Source organism: Ahaetulla prasina, chromosome 2 (genome assembly GCF_028640845.1).
Source record: "Ahaetulla prasina isolate Xishuangbanna chromosome 2, ASM2864084v1, whole genome shotgun sequence".
Classification (NCBI taxonomy): Eukaryota; Metazoa; Chordata; class Lepidosauria; order Squamata; family Colubridae; genus Ahaetulla; species Ahaetulla prasina.
In genome coordinates, this window is record NC_080540.1 from 172,459,146 (window position 1) to 172,471,577 (window position 12,432).

Below are 12,432 nucleotides of genomic sequence, written 5' to 3' on the forward strand. Positions count from 1 at the left end.
CTGTTTCAGAATAATTCAATTATTTTTCTATGTGTGTGTCTCTGAAATGAATCATGGCAATTTGGTAGGGGTAATATTTTCTTTCTTCCGCTTTTCTCATATGCCATCAGATCCTATTCCCTGCCTTCCACAGAAACCCAAATTTAAGCATCCATTTGCGTGGAAATCCACTTTGGAGCAGGATATAGCTAGACCTGTCTCCTAAAACTGTATACGTATTGGCTTTGATGTTCTCATTCATACACCAATCAGAATAATAATAATAATAACAACAGAGTTGGAAGGGATCTTGGAGGCCTTCTAGTCCAACCCCCTGCCCAGGCAGGAAACCCTACACCATCTCAGACAGATTGTTATCCAAAATTTTCTTAAAAATTTCCAGTGTTGGAGCATTCACAACTTCTGCAGGCAAGTCGTTCCACTTATTAATTGTTCTAACTGTCAGAAAATTTCTCCTTAGTTCTAAGTTGCTTCTTTCCTTGATCAGTTTCCATCCATTGCTTCTTGTTCTACCCTCAAGTGCTTTGGAGAATAGTTTGACTCCCTCTTCTTTGTGGCAGCTCCTGAGATATTGGAAAACTGCTATCATGTCTCCCCTAGTCCTTCTTTTTATTAAACTAGACATACCCAGTTCCTGCAACCGTTCTTCATATGTTTTAGCCTCCAGTCCTCTAATCATCTTTGTTGCTCTTCTCTGCACTCTTTCTAGAGTCTCAGAATCTTTTTTACATCGCAGCGACCAAAACTGAATGCAGTATTCCAAGTGTGGCCTTACCAAGGCATTATAAAGTGGTATTAACACTTCATGTGATCTTGATTCTATCCCTCCCAGAACTGTGTTGGCTTTTTTAGCAGCTGCTGCACACTGCTGGCTCATATCTAAATGGTTGTCCACTAGGACTCCAAGATCCCTCTCACAGGTACTACTATTGAGCAAGGTACCACATATACGGTACCTGTGCATTTTGGGTTTTTTTTGCCTAAATGTAGAACCTTACTTTTTTCACTGTTGAATTTCATTTTGTTACATAGTGCCCAATGTTCAAGTCTGTCAAGATCTTTCTGTAACTTGAGCCTATCTTCTGGAGTGTTGGCTATTCCTGCCAGCTTGGTGTCATCTGCAAATTTGATGAGTTCCCCATCTATCCCCTCGTCCAAGTCATTGATGAAGATGTTGAAGAGTACTGGGCCTAAAACAGAGCCTTGGGGTACTCCACTGCATACTTCCCTCCATGTGGATGTAGTTCCGTTGAGGACTACACGTTGAGTGCGGTTGGTCAGCCAGTTACGAATCCATCTGGTGGTGGTGCTGTCTAACCCACATTTTTCTACTTTATCTAGTAGTAGGTTATGGTCTACTTTATCAAATGCTTTACTGAAGTCCAAGTAAATTATATCGACAGCATTCCTCTGGTCTACTAATTTTGCCACTTTGTCAAAGAATGCAATAAGATTAGTCTGGCATGATCTGTTTTTATAATAGAATAGAATCCTGAGTTCCAGAAATATTTTAAGGATCAATTATTTATTTTTATCCTGCCTTTATTATTATTTTTAATAAAATACTTTTATTATTTTTACATACATAATAACTCAAGGCAGTTAACATATCTAACACACCTTTCTCTTCCTGTTGTTCACACAACCACCTGCAGGGTGGGTTGGGCTAAGTGCCCAAGGTCGCCCAGCTTGCTTTCGTGGCTAAAGCGAGATATGAACTCAGGGTCTTCTGCTTTCTAGTCTGATGCCTTAACTGCTAGAGCTGGACCAAACGGGCTCTTTATTTGAAGTTTTCCTTTTGTTTGCTCGATTGCAAATTTTATTATTTATTATTTTAATGTTAATTATTTTAATTTTTATTGCAAAATTAAATACAAGATATTCTGTGGTAGACAAAATAAAATAAAAGATAAACAAATAAAGTAAACAAAATAAAACAAAATAAAAATAAAATAAACGAAATAAAATAAAATAAAACAAAATAAAACAAAATAAAAGACTACTTCAGCTTCAATCGCAATATTACAAGAGCAAAAAATAGATTCAAGCTAAATGTCAACCGCTTCAAACTTGATTGCAGAAAATATGACTTCTGTAACAGAGTTGTTAATGCTTGGAATTCATGACTCCATAGTCTCTACTCAAAATCCCAAAATCTTCAACCAAAAACTGTCTACTATTGACTTCACCCCATTCCTGAGAGGACTATAAGGGGCGTGCATAAGAGCACAATAGTGCCTACCGTTCCTGTCCTATTGTTCCCTTCATTATATCAAATTAATATAGTTGATGCATATTTTTTACTTATATATTTTCTTCAAGACATGTTGTTTTATCTATGACAATTGTTTGTGTATACTGTTGTGACAAAAGAAATTAAAAAAAATGCAAAATACTAAGCTCAGGAAAAGGAAACTTTCCAAAAAGCAATGAAACACAGGATAGACTTTAATAAAGAAGAGTAATTCAAGGAACAACTCCAATTGTTCTTTTCTCTCTTTGGCATGGAGAGGGCTACTTCAGGGTTAATCTGGTTTATGGTAAATTTCCTGCTACAGGAAGTTCAAACAGCTGTCCTCACCTAAAACATTTTTCACTTCCCTTCTCTTCGGTTTCGCACAGAATCGTCTTCCCCTTTATGACGACGCCCTCTCCCTCCGGCAACCGGCTGCTCCCTTGCTCAAGCGAAGCTCCATCCTCCGGTAAGGACTGCTGAGGGTCAGCACGTTGGCAGTGGGACATGGCCAGCCCTAGAATAGCAGGGCCTTTCCTGTAATGATCCCATGTGAGAAAAGCCAGGGGTATGTAGACACTAGGTCCAGTGTTAAGGAGGGAGTGAAAAGCCTTCTAATAAGACAGATGCATACTTGTGTATGTCATATCTTGTCTGGGTTGATTTAATAATTGTGCTTGTATTGTTTTGTTGTTTTGCCTTGTAAATGCTTGTGTTGAGTTTAAGTCCTCTTGGAAGTATGGAGGATGATAGTGTCTTTTACTGGTGTAAGTAAATAGAGTAAATAAATACAAAAGTAACAACAGTCATTGTAGTTAGGAAAGAAACTCTACATGATTGAAGAGCAATGAAGGTCTTGTTGGCCTCATCTCCCAATTATCAGCATCAGGTTTGGGCATATCAGGAAGGCATATGTGGAAAATGTTCAGCTGGGCAGGAAAAGATTCAGCTGGGCAGGAAAAGAATTGGATGTACCATTGTACATCACAAAGCATATCTCTTTCTAATTCTTCAATTGAGACAAATTTCACTATGCTGAAATCTTGATCGGTGGTATTTCATTTGGGCCTCTGGTTTTTTTCTGATCTAGGAGCATCTCAGTGCCTGCTGATCCAACACCAACACCACTTCCTGAACAGCCAAGAAAACTCGTCAAGAACATGGGTGACACTTACGCTGTTGTGAACAAACTCCGGCGAAATGGAGCAGGAGCTTCTTCTGCTTCTCCTGCGAGTGAGGACAAGTCCATTGGAGAGGCACAGCTTTATACTGCGGTGAAGCCCCGCAACAGCACCATAGCTGACTTTCCATCAATAGACCCCAGTGCCTTTGTAGGAGTACAGGCCAGTCACTCTCTGCCTGGAAGTCCTGTACACAAGGCATCTCCGAATACCGCGTGTGAAAATGCCCGTCTTAGTTCATGTCTGACAGGTGATGTGTGAGAATAACTGTGGATATACAAATGCAGAAATGTAAATTTTAGATTGGGTTTATTCATTTTGCTAAGCTCAGGAATGCGTACTTTTACATATGTTTAGACGTAGATTGCTTAACTAAAGGGTGTTTTTTTTTTAACTAAAGCACAATCCATATTACAAATTCAGCTGTAAACCACTGTTTATAAATCATTATGCTGAGGCTCATGTAGCATGCTAGGAGTTAAATTCTTTTGGCTTACAGCACTATTTTAACATAGCCAATATAAAGTCTATGACTTTGGCTAAGGATTTTGTGTGCATGCATGTCTGTATGCATGTCTTGCACACACATTGTCTTAAGCAATAGCAAATTGCATGCAATAATAATAATTATAGGTATAATTTAAAAGTACAATTCAAAGAGAAAAGAATTAAAAATGCTTGGAAACCATACGATTAGCAAAATAGTTCCTGAAAATTTGTTCTGATTAATCAAAATTCTCTTTTGTCTCTCTGCCCCCCCCTAAATGAATTAATACAAATGTTGACCAAAAGGCGCATCTCCTCAGTCCATTGATGTAATTCAGGTGTGTTCCAATATTATCGATTAATGACTTCGGCTCCACATAATCCTCCCTCACCTGAATGAAGAACCCACGATTGTTGACGGCTTGATCAATTTTAAGCACTTTGTATACAACCAAAAAGAGCATGTAATTTTGACAAATAATAATAACTTAAAAGTCATATTGACAATCTTTTTACCTCTAAGGCTCAGTTATGGCAATAATGAAAGAAGTCCAAATCACATGAGTTAATGTTCCAGTAATGAATTAGTCATTTAGGGCTACGAGTTATGTGAACCCAGCTCTTGTGATAAGGAAACTATCCTTTATGGTTCCGCATATGGTTTTAACCCAAATAATCTTGGATTGTACAATATACCACAGCTAAACAGGCCATAGGTTAACTTCTTGTGTGAAATTAACTTTAGTATTTATGTAGCAATCAAAACTCATCATAAACTTTATCCTTATATCAACCTTGTAAAAGGTGTCATATTTTACTGAAAGTACAAAATATAGGCGGGCTAAAGCCATTATAATTGGAATCCTGAAAATGCTTACCTTGAGCATATGTGAATTGTTTGTCAGTTAATAGCTGAAGAAGTTTCTGAACTGGGTTTGCATTTGTACTTAAGCCATAATGAGGTATGCTTGATTTTGGCTTAATCTGATGTGGGAACCCAGCCACTATAGGTAGCAATATATGGCTTATGGGATATCATGGTCTGAACAAGTCCACTAGGTCTTCTACAAATAACTAAACCACAATGGATGTATGAACTTCATCATAAATAGGTCCCAACTGTATTATATTTTCTTACTTGACCGTGCTACATTACGGTAGTTCTAAATCCACTGAGGATCTCAAAATGCAAGTTTAGGGAAAGAATATCTTTGTTATTCTGAAAATGGATGGAATGTCAGATTTTGGCTTTTCTGTCCATTTGCAACATTTAGCAGAACTCAAGAAAATACCGGGAGTCTAGCATTATTGAGTATAGATTTTGCTTTTAGAAAAAACCAATGAAAATATCAATAATAAATTATGAAATGGCCTAGATCTCATCGTTTATTAAGAACTCAGTGTAACTGCAAGGGTTCGTTGTTGTTGTTTTGACAAACTGTAATTAAATAGATGGAAAACTTGGGATGGTTAGATTGGGGTTTTCTGGGTACTTTATTGTTATAATCTGAATAGAAATATCCCCCCCACCAATATCTCTTCTTCAGGAGAGTCCAGTTCTGGAGTTGCCTCCTCTCCATCTCATACAAATGGACTTGGGAAAACTCGCCTCAGGAATCTGATGCCCCCAGTAAGTAGACTGATCTTTTGTCTTTGTTTCCCAAGCCCTACCCATAGATGCCATAATAATACAAATCCCATTGATGAGTTTTTTAAAAAAACTCATCTTTAGCCGTTCTAGAAGTTGAGTAGTCATTATTATGGCCTATTTTGTAAGGATGGCCTATTTCTGCTTTTCAGTGAATATTTATTTATATACTGCCTGGGAAAGATACAGTACCGTATATACTCGAGTATAAGCCGAGTTTTTCAGCACGTTTTTTGTGCTGAAAAACGTCCCCTCGGCTTATACTCGAGTATATACGGCTTATACTCGAGTTTTTTTTTTTTCTTCTTTTTTTCACATTATACCGGATGGCGCAAACTTGCCGGGCTTTTGCATTAGCGCGGGGAAGCCCTGCCGGTGCAGTGAGAGGGCGGGGCGGGGGAGCCGCCAGCCTTCTCGGCTGAGGGAGGGAGGGTTTCCCTGACCGGTAGCTGCCTCATTTCCCACCCTCGGCTTATACTCGAGTCCCCAGTTTACCCCAGTTTTTTTGGGGTAAAATTGGGGACCTCGGCTTATACTCGGATCGGCTTATATTCGAGTATATACGGTAGTTCTTTTTTTATGGAAAAGGGAAATTTTTCATCATCTTCTTGCAAGTAATGATTATTGCTCCATTAAAAACTAAACCAGAAATCTAGGATGTTGATATAGCTAGGCAGTTATCATGTGGTATGACGCCTAACCAACCTTTGAAACAGGTGGGGAGTGACCATGGCAAATTCATGCTCAACTTTGCCCTAATTCACATTGAGCCAAAAAAATGAAAGTAAATTTCTCTTTCCTCTTGAGCATTGTGTTATCTGTTGTTGGCATCAGTGGTGGGTTTCAAAAATGTTTACTACTAGTTCTGTGATGTGGCTTGGTGGGCATGGCTTGGCTTGGTGGGCATGGCAGGGAAAGGACACTGTAAAATTTCCATTCCCTCCCTACTCCAGGGGTAGATTACTGCAAAATCCCCATTTCCTACCGATCAGCTGGGACTCAGGAGGCAGAGAATAGATGGGAGTGAGGCCAGTCAGAGGTGGTATTTTCCGGTTCTCGTAACTACTCAAAATTTCCGCTACCGGTTCTCCGGAACTGGTCAGAACCTGCTGAAACCCACCTCTGGTTGGCATACCCAACATCCGTAACTTGGTTACTAAATTAATCCACTTCCTAGGTTTGCACAATGCATTGAACCATAAACTCAACAAAAGAGTCTTAATTTGTACAAACCCCTAATGAGGTTTTAGCATGTTTTGTGAGTGAAGCTAGTGACCAGACAAGCAAGCTGTGTAAACACAACTGCTATGTAGGTAGCAGAGATGTTCAAAGAACATGCAGAATACTGGATACAACATCCAGCTGATCAAGCTTCAGCTTTGTAATTCACAGATATTGTAGGACTCACTTTTTCTTGGGACACAATGAGAAGTTCTTTTTATTCAGTTTTATTTTTTTCACCTTCTGCTTTTTAGGCTTTTATCTCCTCGTCCGGAAAGAAAGGTAAGAACAAATGGGCTTATATCTGGAAGTGAGCAACAACAAGCCAATTTAGGGATGTTGCCAAAGGAAACTATGAAGAGAGAATCATACAGTCAAGCTCAAAAAACTATTATTCATCAAATTTATATAGGAGAAGCTCACAATCTATTGAATATAAAGCTTCATTCTGCCTAACTTTATGTTAGAAGATAATTACCTTCTATTTGTGAGAATTTTATGCTGCCCTTTATTACTTGATAAATAACTCAAAGCTGTGGACTTGACTACTATTCCTTCCTCCTCCTGTTTTCCTCACAATAACTCTGTGAGGTGAGCTGGTCTGAGAGTAGCCCAAAGTTACCCAGCTGGCTTTTTGTCTAAGGACTAAAACTCACATTCTTCTAGTTTGTATCCTGATCCCTTAACTGCCACACCAAACAGGCTCTAACTAACTCACTCCAGGGATCCTTGGTGCTCTCTGAGCTTGGTTATATGTGTGTGTGTAGATGTTTCATTATCCATTAGCCCACTGACGATGTTACCTAGTTTGGGAAATGAAACGTCTGCAAGAAAACAACCAAGCTCAAAGAGCACCAAGGGCCCCTCATTTCAACCCTGAGCTACAACTATTCTCCTTTATTGGTAACTCACTTCAGTAACAGGGGTGGCCTTTGCTGTGATTAAAAAATGGGGAAGATTCAAAGATGTGGTCTTTCAGGTATTGCTGAGCCAACTCTCGCACTCCTTTGCCATGTTGCGAGTTGTAAATCAACATCTCAAAGCCATAGGTTACCCCCCCCCCCTTTGATATATAGTACCCATCTACGTGAATGATCTCTACTGAGACCACAGAGAGTTCTTACTCTCCAGGATAGTTCAGTAGAAGGAGGCTGTCCTTGTACAGGTAGTCCTCAATTTACGACCGCAATTGAGCCCAAAATTTATGTTCCAAAGTGAGACATTTTGTTTAGTTTTGCCCCATTTTATGACTCTTCTTGCCGCATTTGTTAAGGGGATCCCTGCACTTGTTAAATTTGTAACAAGGTTGCTAAGTTGGGCCGCGGTGTGGCTCAGGCTGTAAGAAGCCTGTTATTAAAACACAGCTGCCTGCAATTACTGCAGGTTCTAGTCCCACCAGGCCCAAGGTTGACTCAGCCTTCCATCCTTTATAAGGTAGGTAAAATGAGGACCCAGATTGTTGGGGGGGGGGGCAATAAGTTGACTTTGTAAATATACAAATAGGATGAGACTATTGCCTTACACACTGTAAGCCGCCCTGAGTCTTCGGAGAAGGGCGGGATATAAATGTAAAAAAAAAAAAAAAAAAAGGTGAATCTGGCTTCCCCACTGACTTTGATGATCAGAAAGTTGCAAAAGATGATCATGTGACCCCCCAGGGTACTGCAACCCTCGTAAATGTGAGCTGATTGTTAAGCGTCTGAATGTAAATCACATGACCCTGGGGCAGGGCTGGGCAACTATGGCCCCTTTATGACCTATGGACTTCAACTCCCAGAATTCCTGAGCCAGCATGCTGGCTCAGGAATTCTGGGAGTTGAAGTCCATAGGTCATAAAGGGGCCATAGTTGCCCAGCCCTGCCCTGGGGGGATGCTGCAATAGTTGTAAATGTTAAAAATAGTCCTAAGTCACTTTTCTTCAGTACTGTTGTAACTTTGAACAGTCACTAAATGAACTGTTGTAAGTCGAGGACTACCTGTATTATCACATTTGTGTATCCCTTTAAAACTGGACAGCTTTAAATCTCCCAATAATGCCGGGTCTTCCCGATGACCTTAAAATAGAGTGTGCAAAACATTTGGAGTACAAACGTGATGCAGCTAATATAACCTACAGCCAGTGTCATGGCTTCATTTTTAACTATTTTAGATTTGGCCAAGGCATCACAGTACCAAGACTTAAGACTTTAAGTCTTTAAGTCTCCATTTAAGACTTTAAATGGAAACAGTTTTTCCTTTTCTTTTTCTTCCCTTTTTTTAACACCCCTTTTAAAGGAGATGACACTCTTGAACCAGGTTTGGAAGTGAGGCTCTCTTAGCTTTCTGGATCTGGCAGAAGAGTTGCTTCACTCTTTTTTGCACTAGATTGGCAAGTGTCAGAAAGTCACTTTTGTCTCTGAACAGCATCGTCATCGTCTCGGACTGTCCCTGTGCAAACCTATGAGGATGTGCCCGACACCCCACTCAGGACTTGCCCAAATACTGCAGGGTCTTCTGCCATGGGTGAGTAAGGAGATCTTTAGGTCATTGTGATGCTAACATTCCAGTTGCTAAGGTATGATACTTTAGGATGGGTAGAACTTTTTCGGTATTTGAAACTGAATACACATAGTTTTTAATTGTAACTAAATCTTGAGTCAATTAAACAGCAATTTTCAGCATCAACAGTGAACTTTTTACATCAGTTATGTTTTTGCCGCTAAAGGAGAAAATATTGTCATGTTTCAGCAAACAGCAGCAGCTTTAATTAGTGAAATGCCCGCTTGGCTGTGTAAGAAAATTAATAAGCACTTATTTTTCACTATTCATGCTGCTGGTTCCTTCAGAACAGCTAACAAACTGCACAGCTATCAGATTAACTCATATTCATTGTCTCACAAAGTGTAACTCAGGTGTCATTTCACTCCCCAAAATAACCATAAAAACCCCCTACTTTATGGATAGCTTTTGTTTACTAAATTAACATTTAGAATAGTAGGGGATTCTAGTAATTTTATATCCATTTGAATTATCTTGATCTAGAGACTCAAGTATCCATTTGTCTTTAATTCAGTCTTGAACTGAATTTAAGAAAGGTCAAGGATGCTTCAGTATAGGACAAAAAAAAAACAAAAAAAAAACAAGAGAGACCGTTTTGTGTCCCAAATTCTGTATGTAAGATGGCTATGCAGCACCTAAGCGTAATTTGGAGCATGTGAAAGTATTGACAGAACACCAGTTGACAATATCTTAGAACATCTAATTTTTTTCCCCTGGGGTTATGTGGTTACTTACCCTGCATGGCTGCATTTGATTTAAGGTGTGACCAAGAAGAGCTGCAGTTCCCGAAAAAGCATTTGCTCCTCCCAGCTTCAGTTTTCTTGACTTCTTGCCCCTTTGTCACCAAACGTGATCAATGCATCATGTGGATCCTACTGATAAATCAAGGGAGACTGAGCAAATAAACACCAATCCTTTTCCATGTTTCATTCATTTCTAAACAGAGTCAAGCATGCTGTTTTGTGCTCTGTCAGTGTTTTTCAAACTTTGCAAGTTTAAGAATTTATCTCCCAGAATTCCCCAGCCAGCATTTGAAGGAACAGCAAGGCTAGTTATGGAGGTATCTCCTTAAACAGAGCTGCTTTGGACCGGCCTTGCCATAGGAAAATTTCACAAACATGAGCTCCCCTCATTACAGTGAAATTCTCACCACCCAGATCCTAAGAATGCACCCATTCAAACGAAATGTCTAAAGTCATGCGTAAATACGTCACTGATGTGTATTAGTCTGGAAAAGCTCACATAGCCATTTCTGGAGCTCGAGTAATTCAGTCTTAATGTGGAAAAGATTAAGACAATCCAGAATCTTCTTGAGAATGACTTACGAAACCAAAACCATTCCAAAAGCACCGCATAAGGTTGACCAGGAAGTGGCAGAGAATCCCAAAACAATAGCCAAGGATCTGCAGGCCCCTCTCACTTTTATTAAAGTCGGTGTTCATAACTCTACTACCAGAAAAGTACTGGCTAAAAATGAGATTCTTGAGAAAGTAGTGAGGAAGAAGCCATTGCTTACGAATAAAAACATGGATACATGCCTCAAGTTTGCCCCAAAGCCACTGTAGTTTGATCCTTCAGATTTCTGAAGGAATATTCTAGGCAAGATGTGTCAACAGCACAACTTTTCAGGCTGCATGGTCCTCATTACATCTGACAGAAACAGAACATCACAATGCACAATAAAAATATCATACCAATTGTCCAGCGGAGAGCTGGTAGTATCATAGTTTGGGAATACTTTGTTTTCTCAGGACCTTAATACTTCCATCCCTTCTACACTGATTCAAAGAATTCTACAGAACTTAATCCCCTTGGAAATGTGGCATGACCTAAATCAAGTAGTTTATACTAATAACCCGTTATTGAAATAGTTCACCGTAGAATGCCCCCAAATTCCAGTACAGTGATACCAGAGAACAGTTAACCAGTTAAAGGAAGCATTTTGCTGTGGTCACTGTAGCTAAAAGTGGTGCTAGTTACTGCATACGTCAGTTTTTCAGTAGCATATTGCATGTTGGATGATTTTGTTTATGGAGAAATAAAACATTAAATTAGTGTTACTTGTTCAGAGTCCCCCTATATGTCAATAGTACTAACGTGAAGCTCTCACATTCAATAACAAAGAGAAGCAACTATTCAGAAAATTTGAAAGAGGGCAAAGACTTTTGTCAGTACCTGCTTGGGCTGTTCAGTCCTTTGGATTTAAAGGGGGGAGAGGTTTTGGTGCATACATTCACATAGCACTTTCAATAACCCTTTTAAAAAGTTGTGTCTTTTCCTGCATTGCTGGCTTGCAATTCTAGGAAAGAGACAGCTGCTTTAATGAGATGCTGACAAGTGCTATATGAATGTCCCTCCATGTATTGCACAGGACTTGCGTCTTGTGTTTTCTGCGACATACTGATAAAATGAGAATTAAAATCAAATGGCATGCACTGTGTATCTTAGGCTGAGCTATGTAAGAAAAAGGCCAGGTGGGCAAAATCCTTGGAAAAAAGAACGACCAAAGCTCAGTATGGTGTCTAAAGCCTTTCCTATTCTCCCATAGGATTTAACATCCGGATCGGGAAGCCAAAAGGACCAAGAGACCCTCCTGCTGAGTGGAGCAGAGTATAAGCTGCGCTTCTGAGAAGGACACTCTTTAACAGCAGGGAGGAAAGAAGGCTGCTGCTTCTGCTAAAGAGGAGAACTAAATACTAGATGCTCACCTCCTTCATAAGGAGCAACTACGCAAAATCAGCAAGTTTTTCTGACCACAGAGGACAGCTACTATGAGCATTAAAGCTCAGGACATTTCTAAGACCGAATCCTCCAGTTAAAACGACTTATTTTGAAATGAACTTTTCTTTACCAGATCTTGTTGGTGGGAGCCAAGAGCGTGGCTGGCTTGGAGATTTTCAGAAATAATCATTTTAGATCCAATACTTGGTATAATCATGCCAGGGAAATCCAGAAGAGTTAGCCAATTAAACAAAATGTAGGGCTATTAATGTAATGTTCTCCTTAAGTTGCAGCCACTAAAGTAAGGATAAGCCTTATCGGATGCTACCTATTGTGTTTGAGCATTCATGTTGTTTTGATGGTTTTGACTTATACAGGGTGTGAATCTAAGCCGGCTCAACACT

General features: G+C 39.6%; 1 protein-coding gene and 1 long non-coding RNA gene across 2 annotated transcripts in view; one reads left to right on the top strand and one right to left on the bottom strand.

The window, feature by feature from the left end:
* PTPN18 (protein tyrosine phosphatase non-receptor type 18) overlaps positions 1–12,355 on the top strand; it is a 48,114-nt gene extending 35,759 nt beyond the window's left edge. Inside the window, exons 12-17 of the mRNA XM_058167193.1 lie at positions 2,623–2,702; positions 3,324–3,664; positions 5,448–5,530; positions 7,024–7,051; positions 9,173–9,271; positions 11,856–12,355. Of these exons, the coding sequence (XP_058023176.1) occupies positions 2,623–2,702; positions 3,324–3,664; positions 5,448–5,530; positions 7,024–7,051; positions 9,173–9,271; positions 11,856–11,923 (699 nt within the window). The 3' untranslated portion in view covers positions 11,924–12,355. The remainder of the gene's footprint in view (positions 1–2,622; positions 2,703–3,323; positions 3,665–5,447; positions 5,531–7,023; positions 7,052–9,172; positions 9,272–11,855) is intronic.
* On the bottom strand, positions 3,547–11,845 carry LOC131190159 (uncharacterized). Its single transcript, XR_009153240.1, has 3 exons — positions 10,043–11,845; positions 6,957–7,073; positions 3,547–3,681 (listed from the first exon to the last, which is right to left on the bottom strand). It is a non-coding gene; the product is annotated as an uncharacterized LOC131190159 (long non-coding RNA).
* Positions 12,356–12,432: the final 77 nt, after the last annotated feature.